The sequence below is a fragment of the Suncus etruscus genome, chromosome 7 (assembly GCF_024139225.1).
Source record: "Suncus etruscus isolate mSunEtr1 chromosome 7, mSunEtr1.pri.cur, whole genome shotgun sequence".
NCBI classification, from domain to species: Eukaryota; Metazoa; Chordata; class Mammalia; order Eulipotyphla; family Soricidae; genus Suncus; species Suncus etruscus.
This window is the reverse complement of record NC_064854.1, coordinates 12,542,860-12,567,706: the sequence shown is the minus strand read 5'-3', so window position 1 is coordinate 12,567,706 and position 24,847 is coordinate 12,542,860. Positions and strand designations below refer to the sequence as shown.

The window sequence follows — 24,847 nt, the reverse complement described above, 5'->3', positions numbered from 1 at the left end:
TTCTGAGTCTGTCTTCTCTATTTTTTGTTCTATTTTGAGATTCCTTTTGTAAACCATCATAACTGTATTCTTTTATTTTACTGTGAGTATACGTAGCCCAGTTATCCATTCATCATTTGAAGTGGACTTTGTTTTCACTTTAAAAAAGTATAAATTATGCCATTTTTTGGTGTGGTTTTTGGGTCACACCTGGCAGTGCTCAGGGATTATTCCTAGCTCCGTGCTCAGAAATTGCTCCTGGCAGGCATGGGGGACCATATGGGACGCTGGGATTCGAATCGATGACCTCCTGCATGAAAGGCAAACGCCTTACCTCCATGCTATCTCTCCGGCCCCAAATTATGCCATTTTTTAAAAAAGGTGTAGGAGTGTATTTTTATTTCTTTTGGGTATATACCAAGAAGAATTTTTGGATTTTATAATAATATTACACTACCATTTTTCAAAGAGTCTATGTCATTTAAATGAGGGTACTGGTTTCTCCACGTCCTCACCATACTTGTCTCTCTGTCTTTTGCATTCGTCCATCCTACTGCCTATGAAATGATATCTCAGGGCATTTTATTTAAGGTATTTCTTGGGGTTTTTTGCATGTGGCTGACCAGTTTTTCTACCCATATATTGAAAGGAGTATTCTTTCTCTGATAGAACTGCTTAGTCAATTTGTATAAAGTAACCATTTACTTGGCCATAAATTTTATTTTATTTATTTATTTTTGGTTTTGGGGTCACACCCGGCAGCACTCGAGTTACACCTGGCTCTTCGCTCAGAAATTGCTCCTGGCAGGCTATGGGGACCATATGGGATGCCAGAATTTGAACCACCATCCTTCTGCATGCAAGGCAAATGCCTTACCTCCATGCTATCTCTCCAGCCCCCATATATTCTATTTTAATTATTTAATTGGGAGAATTGGGCCACACTCAACTGTGAAAATGGTCTTAAGCCTTACTCTGTGCTCAAGGATGGTATTCAGGGAACCTTATGGAGTGCCAGAGATCAAACCAAAATTGACTTTGTGCAAGGCAAATTCCTTAACCCATGCATTATATCCTCAACCCATGCATTATATCCTCAACATGACATAAATTTTATTTTAATCTGTACATTTGTGTACCAGTATCTTACTTTCTTGACTACTATAACTTTCTAGTAAAATTTGAAATAAGCTAGCATGATTTACTAACTTTGTTCTTTGTTTTCAAGATAATTTTGGTTATTTTTAATCTCTGGTCATTATTGTGTCAATTTTTTAAAAAATACATTGAGTATTTGATAGATATTTCATTCAATATGAAGATCTTTAGGAGATATTTCAGGAAGTATACCTTAGGTATACTTTAGGAGGTATTTTCATCATGGCAGTATAAAGTCTTCAAATTTGCAGTTTATTTTCCTCTAAATTACTTAAACTTTCATTTCTTTCAGCTATGTTTTGTGTTCAGTGTAGTAGTTTCAACATCACTGCTGAAATTTCTATTATGGGTTGTTAAATTATTAGTATTTCATTCATTTGATGTTTTACATAAAGTTTTCTTAATTTATTTTTAGAATTTGTATTGCTGGTTTATAGATATTCAACTGATTTCTAACCATTAATATTATATCCTACAGCTTTGATGAACTAATTCATTAGATAAAACCATTTTAAGTATATTCCTTGGAATAAAATCATGTTATCTTTAAATATTTCTAGCCTGGAAAGCTTATTTCTTTTACTTGTTTAATAGTCCAACTATGTTGGCTAGAAGTGGAAAATTCCAATTTTTCATGTTCAACAAATTTAATAAATTTCATATACTCTAGAATCATGGGGGTTTTTTATCACAAAAGGGTATTGGGTGGATTTCATAAAAATACTTTTGCTAGATCTATCAAATCTGACGTGTGTGTTTTTTCTTTAGGTTATTAATGTTATTAATATATGATTTTTTTGTTTATTTGTTTTGGGTCCCACATGGCAGTGCTCAGGGCTTACTCCTGGTTCTGCTCTCAGGGATCATTCCTGGCATGGATCGTGGGACAATATGAGGTATTGGGGATCAACCCCAGGTTGGCTGCAGACATGCAAGCATCTTATCTGCTATACTGTCTCTCTAGTCTTTATATGACTTGATATTTTATTCTTGAATTATTCTTGATTTCCAATAAAAACACACCTTGCTCATAGGGTATTTATTATAATGGTTATTATAATGTTATAATGGTTTAGCATCCGAGTACAGTGTGAGTTTTACTCAGCTGTGATTTAAGGGCTAACCACCAACTCTGCTAGAATATTTCTGAATCATCCATTGGTTAGTTAAAGCCAGAGTATTGTCTTTGTCTATCTCTGCTTGAACTACTTTGCTTCCATTTATAATATTTCTGTGTTACTTGGCTTGGCTTCTTATGCCATATTCACTTCTGATAAAAAATACCATGAATTTTTGCACTATACCTGTATAATATACCAACTTTTCTATGCCATTCCCATTTTATTCAAATTCATCCCAAATCATTTTTATAGTGAATGCCTTTTTTAGCCAGGTAGATTGGCTGAAAGTTTTGGAATATATTGGAACAATATAATAATTCATGTGTTTCCTCAGGTATAATTCCAGCCTAAAATATCTATCTACCCTCCAGTTAATGGGAAATTACTTAGAAATCAGGAATTATATCACGATGATTAACAGAATCCTAAGTCGTTGGACAAAAGAAGTAAAAAGTTCATCATGTATCCAATGGTCGCAGATACAAAATACATTCATTTCTTCTGTATGCAAACTAGAATTTACAAACCAGGTATGTTCAGGGAAGGGTGAGTTTAGTGTTTATATAATTATAGACTTAACAATATTTGTAGGACCTCTGATTGTTGGCCTAGCAACATCTGGTTAGGCTTATGAAACTAAATCAAGAAATGATACCAAGTGTGCCATATCATAGCTCCTGCCGCCTAACAATGTATGACATACAAACTGTCATCTGTACATAACACTTACAAAAATTCAATATTATCTTTTATTTTAACAAGAATATGGCAAAATTAATATTATTATCATAAGTAACTTATACAGAAATGGCAAAATATTCAAGTGTTAATGTCCTTGCTCACATATTCTGCAACTCTTAAGGAGAGCTTACATTTTAAGAGTAAATCTTATTTTGTTGTATGAATATTATTTTCATTGGAACTGAATTTTTCTTCTGTAATTTTCTTATCCATGTTCAAATTTTCTCCTTAATTTCCTTGTGTAATAGGAGTCTAACCAGTGGAAAACCCAGAAGAGAGATACAGATTACTAAGTTCTCTATAGAATATTAGTGTATCCAATTTCTTGGCTCTAAAAAATAGTATCTCCATTAACAATAGGAATTATTCAACTTTTAAGAAGATCAACTAAGTTTCCTTTTTTTTTTTGTTTTTGTTTTTGTTTCTCCTGGTCAGGAAGAAATGATTGATTCTATTCTTATGTTAAGGGACCTCATCCAGTTTCCTAATAAGGTGAGTTTCTTCCCAAGTCTATTTTACAGCTCTTTTCCATTCTTATGAGGATTTAGATAAACTCTTGAAAAATACATTGAGCCGAATTATGTTTTAATATATATCATTTTTCCTAATAATTTCTTTAAATAGCTTTATTCATCATCATTACTAATGAAGATTTTAATTGGTGGGTTGGTTTTTGTTTGTTCGGTTTTTTTTTACTTTTTGCCACATCTGACTGTGCTCAAAGATTATTCCTGGCTTTGTGCTTGAGAATCTCTCTCTATGGTGCTTAGGACTTTTGTTCATGGCATTAGAAAAAGGTCTGAGTTTTTGTAGTTTTTTGTTTTTGTTTTTGTATATGGACACCCAGTTTTCCTAACACCATTTGTTTAAGAGGCTTTCTCTGCCCCACTTCATAATTTGTTCTCCTTTGACAAAGATCAATTGTCTGTATACCTAAGGATTTGTCTTGGAACATTATGTCTTGGAACATATGTTCCATTGGTCTGAGAACCTAATCTTATTCCAGTATAATTTTAGTTTAATTGCTATATAGTATAGATTAAAATGGGGGAGAGTCCTCCCATATTCTTTTCTCCTTAGATTACTTGGGCTATTTGGAAATAGGAGAGGGCCTCTGAGTCTGAGAACACAATGCCTATGAGTAAAGGAAGAAGATAAGGTTGTAGAAGGGTTTTTTGGCAAGGATTTGAAAAGTGATTGTTGGGGTATAATACAAATAGCCATCAAGTGACATCTATGAGAAGACGAAGTACAAGTGTTGAGTAATATCTCTTAAATAAAGGAATATAGAAAGGGACCAACGAAGGTCCTAAGGCAACAGAAAATCAAAGGTGGTCTGCAGAACTAAGTTTACCATAACAGGCCAGGGTAGAGAAGGGGACTGCTGAAATCATGAGGGAGGATGTGTCATGAAACCTTCTCATTAAAAGTATTGTAAATCATGGTGTGCCAAATAAAGTTTTACAATTTTTAGTAAGGCATTGATGCTTGACAAAGTTACTTATGATTGAGTTTCGGGCATACAATGTTTCCAACAACCATCTCATCACCAAATAAAATTTTTTAAAGAAATTTAAAACAAAGTAAATCAAATAGCATCTCAGCATCAAGACATGACAGATCATTTTTCCATTTTAGCTTTTTTAGGAAATCAAAAACCAGTATCAGAGATCAAATTGTTATTTATGAGGCTGGCCAATAATTGAATCTTCATGGCAGATATTCTTTATGAGTCAGCCAATAATTGAATCCCTCTATTTCTGAATAGCACAGTCACTGTCCTTAAGTACACACATCCATATCATGAAACATTTCATTTGTTTTCTTTTCATGCAGTTAAGTTTTAAAAATACAGTTCACATATTCAAATACAGCCGAATGATGCTCACACAAAACCAACACTCAGCAAAGTTTGTGGCAGACAGAAGGTCCATGGCTGAGCTCATCCTTCTTATAGCTGAGGTTTTGGAAGTATCTGATGAAGGAAAATCAAGAAGTGTTAACTATTTACGAGAAGAAGGAAACAAGATTATCTCAGATATATTGTTGGTAAGTCACCATTTTTCTTCATCATAACGAAACAGCTATTCGCCTTGCCCAGGATATTAGCCTGTATTTTTAACTGCTTCTTTAAGCAAAATTAAAGTTGGTTTCTAAAGTATTCTGCGTATTCCAGATGGAAGCTTGGTATTTGGAATTTTTTTTTCATTTGGCATTTTTAGTGTTTTGTGAGAATATTATAGTACTTCTTGTGAAACTTGATTTCTGTTCCATCATTTTCTGATTTGGGGATGATTTTCATTCAAGATGTGTTTGCCTAAGAAATGGCATTTCTCAAGACTCCTTTGTTTTGGAGCAATGCAAATAATTTCTAATGTGTATTAAAAAGCAGTCCCACTAATGTAATAAATTATTTATTCATTATAAATTTAAATAAGTTATAATTGTATTTACTAATATTTATTACTAAAAAGTGGACCTGTTAGAAGTGCAAACTTTATTTTTTTTTTTTTTTTTTTTTTTTTTTTGGTTTTTGGGCCACACCCGGTAACGCTCAGGGGTTACTCCTGGCTATGCGCTCAGAAGTCGCTCCTGGCTTGGGGGACCATATGGGACACCGGGGGATCGAACCGCGGTCCGTCTCCTAGGCTAGCGCAGGTAAGGCAGGCACCTTACCTCCAGCGCCACCACCCGGCCCCACTTTATTATATTTTTAATAAATAAAGTTAATAAAGTTGTTCATAATTGAGTTTTAGTCATACAATGTCCAGTACCCTTTACCAGTGCGTATTTACTGCCACCAATGTCCTTCAGTTTTCCTCCCACACTCCTCCCTATTCTCTTCCCTGCCTGCCTCTGTGGCAAGTATTTTTCTTTTCTTTTTCTCTGTCTCTCTTGCTTTTTTCCCTTTTTGACATTACAGTTTGCAATATTATTACTGAAGGAGTATCATGCATATCACTTTCTCTCCTTTCAGTACTCTGTTTTTGTCCAGAGTGATCATTTCCAACTATTAATGTCACAATGATCCCTTCTCTGTTCTAACTGCACTCTCCCGTTATTTGTGGCAAGCTTTCTTCTTTTTTTTTTTTAGATCAGTGTTTTGTTTTTGTTTTTTTTAATCTTTATTGTGACCAAAGTGCATTACAAATCTCTCACTGCAGCATTTATGGTACATAGTGACAATGAATGCGGGGCATTCCCACCACCAGTGCTGTCCTCCCTCCACCCCTGTTTCCAGTATGCATCCCATATCTCCCTCCTCTACCCCCCAGTATGCTAGTGCAACTGGTCTCCACTTTACAGCTTGTTGTAGATTGAGCATCCATTCCACCGTCATTGGATATAAAAAGAATAAGAAAAATGGGAGAAAAAATTTGGTGACAACTACCAAAAAAAAGAAAAAAGAGAGAGAGAAAAAAAAAGAAAAGAAAAATGGAAGAAAAAAGAAAAAAATGGACCCGGCAAATAAAAATAAAAATAAATCTCTAAATAATAATCACAAGCATGAAAAAGAAAGAGAAAAGTGGAAGAAAAAAAGAGAAGGAAAATAAAGTCAAAAACTAACAAGTCAAAACAAAACAAGAAAAAGTATGAGTGCTGGAGTGGTAGGGTTTGGCGTTCCCCCCACTTTTTTTTTTTTTTTTTTTTTTTTGCATAGGCACAGTAAGCATTGGGGAAGAAAGGGAATTCCCGTGGCCTAAGAGATTCAGGGTTTCTCCATCCTTGAAGCATACCATCATGGGATCAACCCCTGGCTCCATTGTGGCAAGCTTTCTACCATGGATTGGTCCACCTGGCCTGCATCTCTATTGTACCTATATATTACCATACTGTCTTTTTTTATATATCACCAAATGAGTCTGATCATTCTGTCTATTCATCTTTCTCTGACTCATTTAATACTCTCCATATTCATTCATGTATAAGCAAATTTTATGACTTCATTTTTCCTAATAGCTGTGTAGTATTCTATTGCATAGAGGTAATAGATTCTTTATCCATTCATCTATTTTCAGGCACTTGTGATGTTTCCAGATTCTAGCTATTGTGAATACTGCTGTGATGAACATATGTGGGCAAATGCCTTTTCTGCATTGTGTTCTTATAATTAATAAATAATATATTATGAACATACTCTATATTCTATTAATATAAAACATTTATGAATAATATTAATTTATATCACTTATTAAAATAAAATAATGATATTTAGAGCAGCTATACCAAAAAAACCTAAAGTTTTATTTTATTTCTGTTCAAATTACTGAGAGTTGCATAAGGGTTTGAAAAGCAGGCTTTTGCCTCTCTTGTCAGACACCTCATTTAGATCTACTGATTTATTTTTAACGAATGCTATTGTGTTGTTTTTAAAATTACAAAGAATACTTTCTGATTCATTAACAAGAACTTGTCTAGCAATAAGTGCCATAGACTCAATTGCTACTCACCTAACACTTTGCAATAAACTCTAGACTCCTGTGCTCAACCTTTCAGTCAAGCACTAATGCAAAAAAAACAATGGTATTTTGACTTAGAATAAGTTAAGAAATACATAGAAGCAGAGCAATTCTCACAGGATGATAATAAGCCATGAAAATTCATCATAAAAATGGAAAGTTCGTGCATTTCTAGTCTTTTTGGGGGGAAGGGGCTCACACTGGCAGCACTCAAACCTGGCAGGTTCAGGGACTATATGGGATGCAGCTGGAGATGGAACCAAGGTTGGCCACATACAACCTGCTGTTCTATCACTCCAGCCCCACATTCACAATCTTTTATCCTTTGTTTCAGGGCTGCCTCTTTTTGAACAACGGTAGTGAGCTCTGTATGAGCACCAAACAGATGGAATTCTGTGTGCTGTTTCACCATGAGCAACAGAGCTCTGTGCAGAGACTGGGTTCTATCCAGGTGCATTTACCTGCTGTCGTGGCTCCTCTCAGTCCTTCTGCAACAGAAATGCAGCGTTTCTGCTGTATCCAGCTAACACTCTTCAAGAAGAATCCATTTCTAGAGAGACCAGATCCTAGTCAGGTACAGTATGGCAAGAATTACCTCCACTGACTATCCTGAAAGTGCGGGAACTGTGTTTGAATAATGAAGAGGAAAGAATTTTGCACTTAGAGTTCCGTACCAAAAGAGGGCTCCCTTAAAACATACTTCTTCCTATTTATCCTAGAAGAAAATATCAGCAACAATAGGTATTCTTGGTAACTGGACACACTCAATATTTCCTGCTGTACGCTTAATCTTTTGGTGGTTCAGATTTTCCAGACAAGTGACATCATGGTCTACAAGTTTGTTTGTGTGATCAGTGAAGAGTTTGACCAAAGTACATCTTAAGTATGAACTTCTGAAAGCTTTGCTTCTCCCATTCATGTATCTGGAAGGTACACGTAGGTTGAGTTAGCAAAGGTAGTCACCAATTCACTGAAAAATGCAGCCTAAGAACCCAGTATTACAGGAAATATTGAAAGAAGCTGGCAAAGCTGCCAGTTCTAGGAACATCTGTTCTTCCTTCTTGCCTTAGCAAACTATCAGAACACTCCAAGATTTCTGGAATTGGGGAGCAGAAAGCAATGCTCTCTGTTCTCTATTTCGAACTCAATCCAGTACCTCGCTTATTTTGACACCCAAGAAATGTCTGATGAATGAACATGTCAGTTCATGATGCACAACTTATTTTGTTCAAAATCTATATTTCATAAAAGCGTTTAGGGTTTTTTTTTTTAGAAAAGTACAAGTTAATCCGCATATTAACATATTAGTAGCAAGCAATAAAGAAATAAAGTATTGGGAAATTTTTAAACCTGTCTAGAAAAGAATGTAAACTGATTGTGTAGTGTGTGCAGAGCTGAAAATTTATGTATGAACTTTCTTAGAAGCCCTTCATCACCTGTATTTTGTCCTTTAAAAAGTTGGGTCCTATTTTTGCCCCATAAAAACTCCTACCAAAAAAATTGATCAAATAAGTATTCAAAAAAGACTGTTTGCTTTATTTCATCATTATTTTTAGTACAGTTTAGGTAATAGGATTAAAATAATGTCCCCATGGCATTGACGTACTGATATTCCTGCCACCAAGTATCCATTACACTTCATCCCATTCCTTTATCTCCCCCATCCCAACTTTCCTCATACTCCACTCTCCATTATTTTTTGATTGACAGTTATAATTTTGGTGCAAATTGTTACTGTCTTAGCAGCTACCTTTGTGCTTTATTTTTGTTTGTTTACTAATTTTCTTTCTGTCTGATTTATCTAATGATAAAGTTTCCCGCTACTACTGTTTTTTATTCAATGTAGCATTTTTAGTTTTTTATGAGTTATTTTTTTTATATTGGTTGTCCCTTAATCTGCTGTATATCTGTTCATGAGCAGCAAGTTCTCTTTTTCTGTCAAACCTTTAACTATTTAGCATTCATACCTGCTTCTTTTATTTATTTATTTATTTATTTATTTATTCATTTATTTATTTATTTATGGTTTTTGGGTCACACCCGGCGGTGCACAGGGCTTACTCCTGGCTTTGTGCTCAGAAATCGCCCCTGACAGGCCTGGGGACCATATGGAATGCCGGGATTGGAACCACCATTCATCCTGGATGCAAAATGCCCTATCGCTATGCTATTCCTCTAGCCCCCATACCTGCCTCTTTTTACTTTCTCTAGTTTGAATGCTATTTTTGTCTGATACCAGAATATTTCTCAGCTTTCTTTTGTCTACTGTTAACTTTTATAATAGTTTTCTCTCCTCTCACTCTTGATTTTTCTTCATTCACTCTGAATGTGTGTTTATGTGATTTTTTTAACTTCTCAGTGTTTCTTGAAACTGCATGAATATTTTAATACTTATGCATATTATTTATCATCAACAAGACTATTACTCTAAGTCTTGGGCAGCGATGAACATTCTGTTAAACTTTATAAATTATTTCCTCTACTGTAGAAGTAACTTAACTCCTCCATTTTTTTTTTTTTGGTTGCTTTTGGTTTTCGTTTTTTTGTTATATCTTAGATGTTGGAGTGTTACAAATATAGTTTATATTTTCAGAGGATAATAATAGTATTATATAATAATATATATTATAAATAACAAGAAACAATAATATTGTAATTTAGTTCACTGTTCATAATGTTCAGCTCTCGTGTAGGTGGGAATGTATAAGATAGGAGATACAGGACCTCTGAAATCGCATGAGCATCCAGTGAGCAGGATATTGGGCAAAATGTTTGCTCAGGGGGCCAAAGTGATAGTACAGCAGGTAAGGCATTTGCAGCAGGTAGGGAATTTCAGCACACAGTTGACCCGGGTTTGATCCCCAGCATCCCATCTGGTCCTCTGAGCTAGCCAGGAGTGATTCCTGAGTGCAGAGCCAGGAAGTAGCCCTTGAGCACTCATGGGTGTAGCCCTAAAACAGCCTTGGAGCTCATCTTGTGGGGCAGTCTCAGATCAAAATAGACGTTGAATTAGGTCCATTCTGCAACAATAACAGACAAATGGAAAAATAATTCATGTGCCTTGGACCTGAAGTGTCCAATAGCAGGCTGCCTGATAAAACTTTGGACTTCACCTAGTAGAGAAGTGTGAGAGTGAGCTGTCAGTTTTATTTATTGATTTTGTGTGATAATATTTATAATAGCCAAATTGTTCTGACAAAACATTCAACAGAAAGATTCAGTGCACTATTATTTTATTGAATTATAACAATCCATAAATATCGAATTAAATTATCCAATTTTGTGGCATTGGAAGATTTTATATAACAAAAGCAAATTATTTGTCCAGTATATACTCAAAGTATAGCAAATATTTCAAACATGACATTTCTGAGGGCAATGGTATTACAGGCAACCTATTTTTTTTCTGCATACCTTTCCCTATATTTCTAATTATCTATAGTAAATATATTTTATATGATTTTAAGTAAAAGTTGTAAAGAGTTAAGCACTTTGTAATTATTATTGTTTGTAACTAAATGATATAAATGAAGCATTATACTACTACCCTCTATCCTACCATTCCAACCAGTAAAACAAGCTGTTCTGCTCACTGTCAGGTCCATAATTACATATTAGTGTTTTGGTTTCTTGAGTTTTTTCTCAACATATTATCTATTTAATGTTACCTGTTCTGTGGGTCTTTGTTGTTTCCCAAGATTGGTCAAGTTATATCCGTCTCCCAGTACAACTGTTCTAGCAGAAGGCCCATCAGCAGACAGCGACTAAGGAATCCTTTGACTGTGGAATTCAGAGCAGAAGATGGCCTGGTAAGGAAGATCTTTATATCCACTGGGCCACATTTGTGATGCAGAGCTGGGTTTTTTGTGCGTTGAGATTACCAGTGTCACGATTTTATGACATGTTTTCCATTTTATAACAGGAAAATAAGAGAAAGAAAACAACATTTGTATTGAATCAGGATAAAATGACTTTTCATAAGTTTTGGGGACTTTCTGAAAATCCCTTGGAATCTCTACAGATAAGAATAGAATTTTCTAAGCCCATCACAAGTACTTTCCCGGTCATGATTCTGGTAAGGTGTGTTATGGGGTAGAGTCTGGAGTGGGAGAAATCATCCTTGAGAATGACTGGTGAAAACTAGTAAATACAAATGCATTTTATTTTATTTTTAATACATTTTTATTAAAGCACCATGATTTACAATGTTACTCATAGTTGAGTTTTAGGCATACAATATTACAGCACCAATCTCACATCAGTGTCACCCTCTTTACACCAATGTTCAGAGAGCCATCCTATATCTCTCCTGCCAAGCTCACCATCTTGATAGGCACCATTTTAGTTCCAGTTGTTAAAGTTTAGATATCATGATTCAGTGCTGTTGACTACTGTTTGGATATTTGGGTCTATCAGTCCTTAATACCACTGATATACCTGTATACCCTTGATTTTTAACCCCTATTAATTCTCATCTGTGTTTCTCTTCCTCCCTTCCACTCTATTCTTTTTCTTCTCCCTATATTGTGGGTCCCAGGATGACCCACAATGACATACCCCCTATAGACCGTTGCTTTCCTTCAGCCACTTACTCTAAATACCAGATATAAGTGATATCATTTTGTATGTGTTCTTTTTCTGGCTTACTTCACTTAACATGATATATACCAGTCCTATTCATGTTGCATTGAATTTCATGCCAACTGATGGCCAACAGCACATTTAAAAACTGATCATCATTACTTATCATTTGGGGAAACCCAAATCAATATGATAATGAGATATCATCTTACAACCAGTGATAATAGCACATATCAAAAATACCAGGAACAATCTCTGTTAGCAGGAATGTAAAGAAAAGGAACACTCATCCACTGCTGGTGGGAATGTTGTCTGGTCTAACCCCTATGAAAGGTTCTAAGTAAACTCAGAATTGAGCTACCATTGGACCAAGCAATTCTACTTTGGGGTATATATCTCAGGACAGAAAAAAGACTTATGCACACCATTATTCATTGTAGTACTCAGCATAATAGCTAAGATTTGGAATTAACTCAGATGTCCAATAACATATACAAAGATGTGATATATATAAACAATGGAATACTACTAAGCTGTAAGAAGTGATAAAATAATACAACTGTATTTTAAAGGCAGTCATGAGACTTACTGTTTAAAGAAATATTGTTATCTAGTAAGGGAATAATGAGGGAATATTATTCCCCACTTGGTGTTTTTGAGATTATATTGTTGCCTGTTAAGTTTATTGAAATAAAATATAGTCACATTGTCAGTGACAATATAGGCGATCTCATTTAGGAATTTCATTCTCTCTCAAAATGTAGACCTGAGGGGCCTGCAAGATGGTGCTAGAGGTCAGGTGTCTGCTTTGCAATCACTAGCCAAGAAAAGATCGCGACCGTGGTTCGATCCCCTGGCGTCCCATATGGTCCCCCCAAGCCAGGGGCAATTTCTGAGCGCTTAGCCAGGAGTAACCACTGAGCATCAAACGGGTGTGGCCCGAAAAACAAAAACAAAAAAAAAATGTAGACCTGAATTGGATTATTTATTATTTCAAACAAAAGAAATGTGCTTATAGTAAGTCATTTTTGTCACTGCTGCTGAGATTGTGAGTCTTAGTTCAATATTTTTCAGCTAAATTATATAATGAGGCTAAGCAATAGTGAGACTAATTTTAGCAGAGACATTTTAATGTGCAACTCCAAATGAGCATCGCACTACAGGCTGCCATCTAACAATGAATCACTTATTTGGTTTAATGGGCATGCCAACTAATGTCTCTTGTAATAGACTCAAAGTGCTTAGCATGGGGTTAATATATTCTTATTGTCTCAACTCCTCCTATCCTACCACATGAGATAAACCATTAAATATCTGGAACATGTATATTTGCTTTAAAAGATGTATTACTTCTATTTTTTTTTTTTTTTTGGTTTTTGGGCCACACCCGGCATTGCTCAGGGGTTACTCCTGGCTGTCTGCTCAGAAATAGCTCCTGGCAGGCACAGGGGACCATATGGGACACTGGGATTCGAACCAACCACCTTTGGTCCTGGATTGGCTGCTTGCAAGGCAAACGCCTCTGTGCTATCTCTCAGGCCCTGTATTACTTCTTTAAGTCATTTACAGTAAAGGTTTTGGTTCTGATGATTTTCTCATTTTAACTATTCCCCTAGTCCTTCATCTGTCCAGCCCTTGCTGCCCCATTCATTTTATTTGTCTTATAGAAGTAATACAAAAAGCACTAACACCTGTGACACAGAGTGCATATCCCTGACCACATGAATTACATGCAATATTCCTAAAATATAAACTGTTTTATTATGTAGTATGTAAGATAACTGGACAATGGAATGCAGTGCTTGTAAGGGGATACCTAGAATACTCGTGGCTCCATAGTACAGGGAGAAAAAGGACAGAGAAGGAAGGAAACTGAAGGGATAAGAAGAGATACACCAGAATCAATGGTGAGCAGAGAATAAGGAGATCCAAACATATTGGTGATGTAAAACAGTGATATTGTTAAATATCCAAACCAGAGTCAACAATAAGGAAAACAAGAGAACTGAATTCCAGTGACCAAAATTAAAAATATGCAGGTCAAAATGGCATGCTGGTGATGGAAGGGTTGAGGGAGGGAACTTAAGAACATGGGTGAAGGGAAGAAGACACTGTTGGTAGGATTGGTGCTGAAACATAGTGTGTCTAAAATTCAGCTATGAGGGGCAAAGCGGTGATACAAACGGTAGGACATTTGCCTTGCACACACTGACCTAGGATGGACCGCGGTTCGTTCCCCTGGCGTCCAATATGGTCTCCAAGCTAGGAGCGATTTCTTAGTACATAGCCAGGAGTAACCCCTGAGCATAACTGGGTGTGACCCAAAAACCAAACTCCCCCCAAAAAAATCCAGCTATGAATAAGTCCTGCTGCTTAAACAAAAATAAATAAGTATATTTTTTAAATAAACTGATTTTTCTTGTTTTATATTAACAAAATGAGGAATAGTGTCACATAGAGGTTCTTACTGAAGGACTGTGGTGCCATTAGTAAGAACCCTGCGAAATAAGAACAGTTCTCTCTGTAGACCCAACCTGCCTTCTTGTACTAAAAAATGTACATACAAAATTATACAGATAAAGTCTTTGAGAGGAAAAAACAAAATCATTGCTTCATTTTTCTCTCCTAGGTACTTTGAAAAACCAACTTCCTCAGATTTTCTTGTAAAACAGATACACCTCTGGGATACAAGCATTATATATATTTATCTCCCTGCTGTTTCACATAAAGGTTTGTGGATGAGAACATTTTTCATTTCCAGTATATTTGTGTGATAAAAATTTCTACTCTATGCATATGCAGTGACACTTTCCTGGTGAGCTCATTTGAAGATAAAAATTTCTACTCTATGCATATGCAGTGACACTTTCCTGGTGAGCTCATTTGAACAGTCGAATACTGTTATGTACTGAGGGGAAAGAACAGACTGGAGAGATGGATTGAAAGGACTTTCACAGCTCATTTCCTTGTTAGTCCCTGCCTTTATTTCTGCTATTATATTTTCCTACAGTGTCTCCTGGCCACTAGCTCAGCATTTAATGATTGCTTCTTTCATTGGACACCTGCCCCTGGACATTCCCTGGCAGAACTGATCTATATGACATCTTGAGTTGCCCAATCTGTTTGGCTTGTCTGTCTTTTCAAATATTAAGAAAACAATTTTCCAGGACTGTTTTCCTCAAGACTCCTATCAGTCCTCACTAGAGAGGCATCTAGATTCTAGATTTGACAGGGAACTTCCTGGCTACTGAGACTCCTCCATGTTTGAAGCTAATCTGAAGGCCATATCTCTGGAGATAGTTAATTGTCCATACGTATCAGGAGTGCAAACTGAACTGCTCTCTTTCCATAGTTTATTTAAAAAAAAATAAGCATTTTCTCTAAAAGCTCAGAACTTCACTGCTATTAATGTACCAAACTAAAGTAAAAGATCCGATTAATCAAATCCAACTTACCAAATGATATTTAAAAGACCTTATAATTGGTGTTTCTTTTGGAGGGGTTCATACCCAATAGTACTCAGGGGTTACTTCTGGCTCTGCACTTTGGTGTCAGCACTCCTGGCAGTGCTCGGAGGATCATATGGGATGCTGGGGATGAAACCCAGCTTGGCTATGTACAAGGCAAATGCCCTATACATGCTGTACTATTGCTCCAGCCCATAGTTGAAGTTTCTTTTTTTTTTATAGTTGAAGTTTCTTTGCTCAAAAAATATTAATGAAAATTTTAAAGCTAATAGAAAATTAAGGAAAAGAGTGAAAAAAAACTATCTCTGTTTTTACATCTTGATTCTCTATCATTGGCCACATTTGATTCACCTACACATGTTACTTAACATTTTTAATGAGTCAGTTGTGTTATTCAAAGTAATAAGTACATTCTCACAATATAATCTTGTTTCATCAGCCATATCTATGCTACCTTGTTCTCACCTTCTAGTTATTGTTTTTTTTAATATTATCTTTATTTAAACATAATAATAATATCTTTATATTATATTAATTTATATTAATATAATTAATTTTATATAATTTTATATATAATTTATACATATAATTTTATGTATAATTTTTATATATAATTTTATATATAATTATATTATATTTATATTAATATTATCTTTATTTATACATAATAATATTATCTTTATTAAAACACCGTGATTACAAACATGTTTGGAGTTGGGTTTCTGTCACAAAAAGAACACCCCCTTTGCCAGTGCAACATTCCTATCACCAATGTCCCCCATGTCCCTCCTCCCCCACCTCTGCCTATATTTGAGACAGACATTCTACTTCTCTCACTCATTACCATTGTCATGATAGCTGTTAGTGTAGTTATTTCTCTAACTGCATTGTTTTAATTAGTTCCTTGTTTATAATTCCAGTTTATTTAGAAGAAAATAAGCATATGCACACATATTTTTATTTTTCACTGTTTCTTGTACATTTTTCACATTCATTTGTTATGGCCATATGTTAGAAACCTCCCAAATCAGTGCTTTCACAATTTTGGTAGCTACACACTTTTCCATGGCAGTTACACATTTTTTATTCAATAAGTCTCTGTATGTGTCAGACTTGTGCTGGTGCTCAAATCATTTAGAAAAATGAGTATACCTTCAGGGTAGATATAATATTTTTAATCAGAGGATAAATGCATAAGTCTTTGGAGATGCACCACACCTATTCCCCAGGACCATCCTGGGATGTGACTAAGCATTTTTCACCTCTAAACCAAGTTTATCTTGAGGCTTTGCCCCCTGCTCCCATTTCAGCCAATCCTGGGACAGTCTTTTCCCCTACTCTCTGGACTCTATAGATGCTCTGCCATAGCCTATGTCCCAGACCACCCCTTTTGGCCAGCCTAAGCAGAACCCAGCTCTGTACCCAAGCAGGTGTATTGGGAGGCTTTGTTCCTTGATACCTCTATTTTACTTAATAATAGGACAACCCTTCCCTTAGTCTCTAGACTTTGGAACCTGCCACTTCTTGTCCTGTTCCCTGAGACTACTCCTTCAGACCAGGTCATAGTGACCCCCACCTAAAGATTCATTCAGTCCTACATGCCTCCAGTGGCCACACTGATAACCAAAGCTGCAAAGATACCTCTACTCCTTCAGCTCCACTAATTTTTCCATTTCATAAAAATATGGGTTGTATTTCCTTTTTTATTAATTATAATTTTTATTTAAGCATCATGGTTACAAAACATGTTCTTAATTGGGTTTCAGTCATAAAATATACACCCCCTGTTCACCAGTGCAACTTTCTATCACCAATGAACCCCATTTCTCTCTTCCCCAACCCCCTACCTGTCTTCGAGAAAGGCATTGTATTTTTCTATATGTCATTGTCACGGTAGTTATTCATGTGGTTATTTCCTTCATCTAAAAGTATAGAATAGCTAGATGAATCCAGAAAGAAAATCAGTCAATTTGCTTGCAGGAAACTCAACTAAACCCATAATATAAATGCAGATTCAGCAAAAGGATGAAACACAATCATACAAGTAAAGGTTATATATATAAAAAAAGGTAGAACAGCCATATTTATATCAAACCAAACAGCATTTAATCTAAATAAAGTAATTAGAAACAAATATGGGCACAACTTATTGGTCAAAGGAACAATAGATTAAGAAGTACTCAATCTTATAAACACATACAAATAATAAAGGGACAGGAAAGTTTAAGAGGCTTCTATGATTAGACCTAAAGAAACACATTGATGAAGCACAGTAGTAGTGGGAAACCTCAATACTTTTACAGAGGTCAGTCAGAAAGCTTATCAGTGAAGATGCAAAATCTCTAAATGAGGTATTAAAAGTTAAATTCATCGATTTGTATGTACCAAATGAAGAGTCAGCAAAGTTTGCAAAGCTTCTGCTTACAGAGAGAAGCATACCGACTGGCACACAATAGTGGAAGACTTCAACACTTTTGCCATTAAATAGATCAAACAGAAAGAAAGATCTACTTCTTAATCTTTACTCCTTAAGATCTTCCAAAATATTTATTTGGTGCTCATTATTAAATTTATTATAAAGTAATTTCATTGCTTTACAAATTGTTAATGTCTCATTGTTTTTTAAATAATCGGTTAAAATGTCTTGGGAAAATTTGTTAATGGAATGTTATATGTTTTTGCTTCTAAAAGTTAAAAAACTACCAGAATTATAGATTAAGATCATCAGGTCATTATATTACCTTTCCCAAAATTTTGCATACTTAGGATATGCTATTATCATGTGACTTGTACAAAAGATCATCGGAGGGAGCTGAGAGAGAATAGAAAAATGTCTCTTTTCCTCATCCTTTAGGGAAGGGTAACTCATTTAGGGAATCTACAGGAACTTGAAACATTACCATTTCCCACTAAAAATCAACTACAAGAATTTTGTATTGTTTCATTTAATTCACAGCTTACATAAAGAGGAATCACTTGCTCAATTCTGTTCTAATTCCAAGTTTTGTCCTCCACAATCTTTTGCTCTCTATTTGGTATGTTCAAACTGTATGTTTTCAATCTTGAAGTTACATATGTTAATTTGGTTTTCTCTTTTTAGGTCCAAACTTCGGGTATTTGTCCTTATTAGATGCTGACTATGACAGAACACCTCTATACAAATCTTTTGCTAAGTCAGTAAATTATTCCATACATTTCCACTGGCTTCAGTGTATATTTTGGGATTCAAGAGAGTGGAAATCTAAGGAATTCTCTCCGCAGCCAGGAACGTCTCCTGATAAAGTGAACTGCAGGTATAGATGTAGGACTGAGAAAGAATTTGAAGTTTTTTAATGTGTATTTTCTCCTGTGTTTAGCACAGTCCTCAGAACCTTTAATAACCCTGTCTGATTATTAAAATGAAGTATCTTGGTTTGTGTGATTCCATTCTTAATGCCCTCCATTTCTAGATCTGCTTCCCCGTTCATTGTTTTGTGGCCTTACAGGGGTGTCATTGTGTGTGTGTGTGTGTGTGTGTGTGTGTATGTGTGTGTGTCTCCTATAACTGTCATGTAATTTGTATTTATCAAATGACTATTGAAGTAATAATAGTACTAGGTTCTTATGGGGACTGTTATGGTATGTGCCTTTAAATTCTCCAGGTGTGACCTCCCAATTCTTACCACAGGCTGTGTTCTTTACACTGACTGTATAGAAAGAGGAGGTACAGTAAATGCACCCCATATGCACCTCAACACAGGCCCTTTGCCTGGTCTGTATTGTGAATTGGGGGACAAAAATAAATAAATTCTCTAGGTGTGTGTTTGTAATCATACAAGGTCTCTGGTCTCATTTTTTCCTGTGATCTCTGTGTTCTGCCTTCACTGTAGATAAGCCTCCATGGTATTGTTATAAATGTGAATTTGAAAAACTATGTAGTTTTTATTATAACATTGTGATTTGTTCATTATAGTTATATCAGGGATTACATATTTCAAGCATCAAACCCACCACCAGTGTAACCGTCCCTCGATCAGTGTCCCCAGTCTCACACCCATTACTATAGCTTGCCTCCAAGCAGGTAGAAACAAATTTATTTCATAGGTCCTGTTAGAACAAAAACAAATGGAATGATCAAAATTTATAGCAGCACGGGTCAATTTGAAACAATTGTTATATCTCTCTGTAGATACTAAAGTCAGTGTTTAAGAATTTAATGGGCTCTATGGACGTTAATAAAGCCTTCTGTGTCACTATTTAACTTTCCCATCAGATTTTCTATGTGTGGGCTGACACAGCTATAAAATATTGACTTCACACAGCCATGCAATCCAGGATTTATAGTTCTAAAACAAATCAGGTGGCTTGGAAGTTTAATAAGGTTTGGTTGAAGAGATGGGTCATTTCTTTCAGGGTGTGACCCTGAGCTACTAAAATTCATGCAGAAAGAAGACTTTGACACCCCTCCTTTCTGAGAATCCTATAGAGAGATCAGACAGGAGTGGACTACCTGGGAAATATTGGTAGTGTTTATTTCTGTTGGAACTTGGTGAAGGAGCCAGGCTGTTTTTTTCTGCCAGGAACAATATTTTTTATCAATAAATGTTAGGGTAGAAGTTACAGATGTAGGAATATAATGCCAGGATTGAGATTCAGATACAAATCAAGATTCAAGCACACAGAATATTAGGTACACATCACAAGGATAGCAAGCAAGTCATCAATACCACCTGGGCTGTAATTTAAACCTAAGTATCTCAGTATGAACTAATCTGTGCCAGGTAACCTAGAGATATCTGTAATCATAATATGTTTTCAAGTGAGGGCAGCCAATGCCTCTGGCAGCAGATACCACAGGCAGCCTGGAGAGTTGTGGGCTCAAAAACTCAAACATGAAGAAGGCATCAATGGTACGCCTTCTAATTGATCCTTTTATTATTTTATTTTATTTTTTGTTTTGTTTTGGGGCCACACCCGGCGATGCTCTAGGGTTACTCCTGGCTGTCTGCTCAGAAATAGCTCCTGGCAGGCACGGGGGACAATATGGGACACCGGGATCCGAACCAACCACCTTTGGTCCTGGATCGGCTGCTTGCAAGGCAAACGCCGCTGTGCTATCTCTCCAGGCCCCTAATTGATTCTTTTAAATAAAAATATCTAATTGATATTTTATCAATCTCTAATTGATATTTGTAGCCATAGCTACAATGCCATAAAATTGTAGTTTTGGGAACTTTTCCTTTTTATGCTTTTTACCATCTCACTGTACACAACTGCTCTAACCCTTTTAGCTACAGTCACCTGGCAGCATTCACTCTCGCAAGAAGAAAAGTAAATGCCAGTTTTGAAGAGAGTGACATTTCCATATTACGGAGGTAAGTTTCATTTTCTAATCTACATAAAATATTATTCATACTAATGTCCACTGATGCTTAATTAGTAAATGCTTGAAATTCATTTTGTTACATTTTTGAAATAGGTGTTAGGAGGTTTATTTAAATGATAGGTAGTATCTGTCTATTAACTATAGGAACATGTATAAAAATGTAATAGCATAGGCATAGTCTCCTTACTATTAAGAATAGCTTTAGAATATTGTAGCAGTAGGAAGTCTGCTCCGCTGTTTATTTTGTTGTTATGATCAATAGTAATAATACTACTTAATTTGACTCTCTTGATCTATGCTTAGTATGAGGCTACCTATTACAGATACTAAATAAATATTTTCAGAGTAAGTATTAATGAAAAAATCTGCATTTTCTGCTGAGGATGCTATGAACTTTACCCCCTTATATTTATAGAATAAAGACCTTTACCTCAGCATATAATCCATTTTCACCAGAATTCTATGACCCTCTCCCACATTTTCAAAGACTTATAGAATAGCAAGTGGGCAAGACAATGTGTGAAAAGATTAATAGTGTCTGAGATACTGGTGATGGGGAAAGATAAGCCTTGGGAAATGTCCAGCTGGAAGATACTACTTGAAGTCACAGAGGAACCGTGCTATTCTGAAGCACAGGTCCCATTTGAAACCATGTAAGGTCTATGCATATGAAGCTAAGCATTCATTAGGCTAGATACCTAACTCAAGAAACTCTAGGGGTTTTCTCCTTACGTGGACTCAGTGATCTTTCTCTGGTCAGCTTGGTTGCCCAGAATAAAAGTTAGAACAAGGCGATAGGCTGGGGGAAGAACATCTGCCTTATTTCTATAGAAGGGAACCTTCATCAGAGCTGCTTGTTAAATTTTTCATATGTATTCTGTCACCTTTCTTAACAAGGAGCCTGGGAGTCATTGATAAACATAGTTCCTTAGATAGAGTCCTTAACATTTCATAGCTTTCAGATACAAAGCTGGTCAGTCCCTCACAATGTCTTTGTGCAGAGAACATGCTGTCATTTTGCTGTGTGCCAGTTCTGTTCTTCAAAGATTCTGGTGACCAACTCTTAACACCTTCTCCCTTGAAGTGTTCAACCAGTTCTAATGCCCAGAAGCTACTCCACTTCTATCTTTCCCTTCTTAAATACTTTCCCAGTTAAATTTAAGTATTTTTTCCCCAGTTACAAAACAAAAGACTAAAAACCAACAGACATTTGAATATGCTGTGCATGCAGCATGTTTTAAACTGATCTTTGGCTCCATGTTTAATTTTATGAGTAATTTACTTTTTCTCTTATTTCAGACACCCAGAAAATCTACTTCCCAGCATTGTTATTGTTATTTTTATGATCCTTTATGCCTTGATGGTCATTAAAAGTAAGCGAGTAGATCACCGTGAAAAAAAGAAAATGGGTTATATCTTTTTGCAAGAAAATGTCCCTCTCGACCACCAGTTGTATGCTGTGGTCATTGACACTGGTTTCCGGACCCCTTCTCACTTTAGTGCAAAGGTAACCCACCTCTTGAAAGTGGTATCTGGGAGCTGGAGTCAGCACAGCAGTAGGGCATTTGTCTCGCATGCTACCGACCTGGGATGGACCTGGGTTCTATTCCTGTCATCCCATATGGTCCCTTGAGCCTGCTAGAAGTGATTTCTGAGCACAGAACACTGCCGGGCATGGCCCAAAACCCAAAATAAATAAATAAATAAACAAACAAATAAAATGGTATCTTAAGGGGATAGATAGGGATGAATGGCATTCCACAAAGCATGGTGATTTGGATATGCTGTGTTGCCTATTTCCTGAAACATACTTTCCTGGGTTTGTAACTTTGAACAAGAGAAATCATGGCTTCCTTTTTCCTCAGAGCCAGCAATCTATAACTGTCACAGCTTAACTGGAATCTATCAAGAGTGATATGCCTTCTTGGAAGGCTCCTCCTTTTACTCTTGTCCCAGAATCTACAACATTCTTCAGGCAACTTCAGTGACCCACTATTGTGTTCCTTTACTTAGTGAAGCAAATGCATCCTAGTGAATCCTTGGCACCTGGCTTTTCTAGAACAAGTATGTATGAATCTAGACCACTCTAGTGGTCCTGCTTTCCTGATATCTCCCAGGAAAGCTCAAGGAAGGCCTCCTCATCCCTAGAATTAAGGCCTCAGCATCCCTAGAATTGGTGCTGCTAGTGTGTCCACGCTGTGTCACTTGTCCTTGTATTACGGTTTTGTGGAAGCATGGAAAGTAGAAGAGGTAGTGGGAAACCTCTACCTTACATTATTCAGGATCTTAAAATTGTATCCAAGCATTATACGATATCTTACACTCTTATGCTTTTTTATTTAAGGTCTACATTGTTTTCTATGGAGAAAATGGACTTTCTGAGCCAAAAGAACTTTATTGTCCAGAGAAGCCCCTGTTTGAAAGCAATTCCAGACATACTTTTATTCTGAGGTATTCCCAAATATGATCACTGCACAATTTGTAAAAGATGGCTCCATTAGAATTAGTAGAACCTTGCCAAAAATAAAAAATAGGAAATACCTAAACCTGTAAATTTAATTTTTTTTCATCTAAAATTTTGGATGTGGAAGAACACATGGTTATATACTTATGGATGATCCAGATCAGGTCTCCTCAGAAAATATGAAATAACAAAATAAACATAGTTTTATTTATAATACTGATTTGGTACACTATGCCTAAATTACAAGGAAAAGGTAGGCTGGAGAGATAGTGCAGGGGTTATGGCATCTTCCTTGGCACACAGCTAGCCTTGGTTAGACTCCCAGCATATGGTTCTCCAAACCCTGCCAGGTATGACCCAAAAATACACACTTGGAGAAAAGAGGTAAAACTCAGACTTAATTTTATGATGGGCACAAATGAAGTCAGATGCATCATAAAGCTGTATATAACATATACATATATAATGAAATATTATATATTATGTATATGCAAATATATTAATCATTATATTATATGTTATTAAATTACATATAAATATTGATTATGTTTTATATAATATATAATTATTAAATATATCTTAAAAACACACTCTAAAGGGACCATCATGCTTTATATATATGTCTGGACACAAGCCTAGTGATCAGAGCAAATATAGAACATGATATTCCCTTTAGAGTGTGCGTCTATATGCTCTGATCACTAGGTTTGTGTCCAAAAATTCCATAATGTTCTCACAGCAACCATATTGCCTCATGAATGAAAGAATAGCTACTCACTTCAGACTTAGTACTAAGTACCACCTGCCAGCAGATTTTACTGAGTCAGGTTTAAGAGAAGATGGATTCTGCCTGCAGAAAGTGTCTTTAGCGTGGCCAGGAAGATCTACTATTGTGTAAGAAAAGGGACCTGCAATCAGTTACTATCATTGTATTTTTCCAGAAGGGATTCCTGTATCACTGTACATTATGTTTTTTTTTGTTAACATGTCTCCTGAATATGAGAATCAGAACTGGCTCCAGGCCTTGGGTACCCAAGTCACCCACCCTTGTCCGATAATATGTTTTGGTGTGTGCTCAGCGCCCCAGCAATGCTAGGACCCCTCCAGAAAATCCACCTTTGGCACGACAGCTCCGGACCTTCTCCTGCCTGGTTTGTGAGCCACGTCATGGTGAAAGAGCTGCTCAGGGCACAGGGCCAGTGCTGCTTCTTCCGTGCGGAGAGCTGGCTAGCAGTGAGCCAGGGCGATGGCAGTGTGGAGCGGGAGTTGACCTGCCTGTACCAGGGTCTTGGCTTCTGGAAGGTAAGCTGGCATCCGGTGTCCAGAAGTGCTAGTTCTGGGTTCCTCGCTTTGCTTCTCTAAGCAGGCCAGGCCTTTAAACACTTGAGGGGGCGGGGGGAAATAGATGGTACCAGGACCAGACAGTTGTATGATCATTTAGTGGAAATAAAAAATGATCATGCTTGAACACCAAACCCAAAGTAATGACAACAGAATTGATACACAATCTA

The 24,847-nt window shown here is 36.2% G+C and overlaps 1 protein-coding gene and 1 non-coding gene across 2 annotated transcripts in view; both read left to right on the top strand.

Annotated features, from left to right (window-relative positions):
• PKD1L1 (polycystin 1 like 1, transient receptor potential channel interacting) overlaps nucleotides 1–24,847 on the top strand; it is a 113,586-nt gene that overhangs the window by 52,012 nt on the left and 36,727 nt on the right. The window contains 12 exon segments of the mRNA XM_049777515.1: nucleotides 2,593–2,788; nucleotides 3,435–3,491; nucleotides 4,836–5,048; nucleotides 7,794–8,033; nucleotides 11,158–11,268; nucleotides 11,382–11,539; nucleotides 14,670–14,770; nucleotides 18,608–18,800; nucleotides 20,778–20,861; nucleotides 22,172–22,379; nucleotides 23,217–23,323; nucleotides 24,416–24,638. Coding sequence (XP_049633472.1) covers nucleotides 2,593–2,788; nucleotides 3,435–3,491; nucleotides 4,836–5,048; nucleotides 7,794–8,033; nucleotides 11,158–11,268; nucleotides 11,382–11,539; nucleotides 14,670–14,770; nucleotides 18,608–18,800; nucleotides 20,778–20,861; nucleotides 22,172–22,379; nucleotides 23,217–23,323; nucleotides 24,416–24,638 — 1,891 coding nt within the window.
• LOC126014691 (small nucleolar RNA SNORA51) lies at nucleotides 19,153–19,285 on the top strand. Its single transcript, XR_007497693.1, has one exon. It is a non-coding gene; the product is annotated as a small nucleolar RNA SNORA51 (small nucleolar RNA).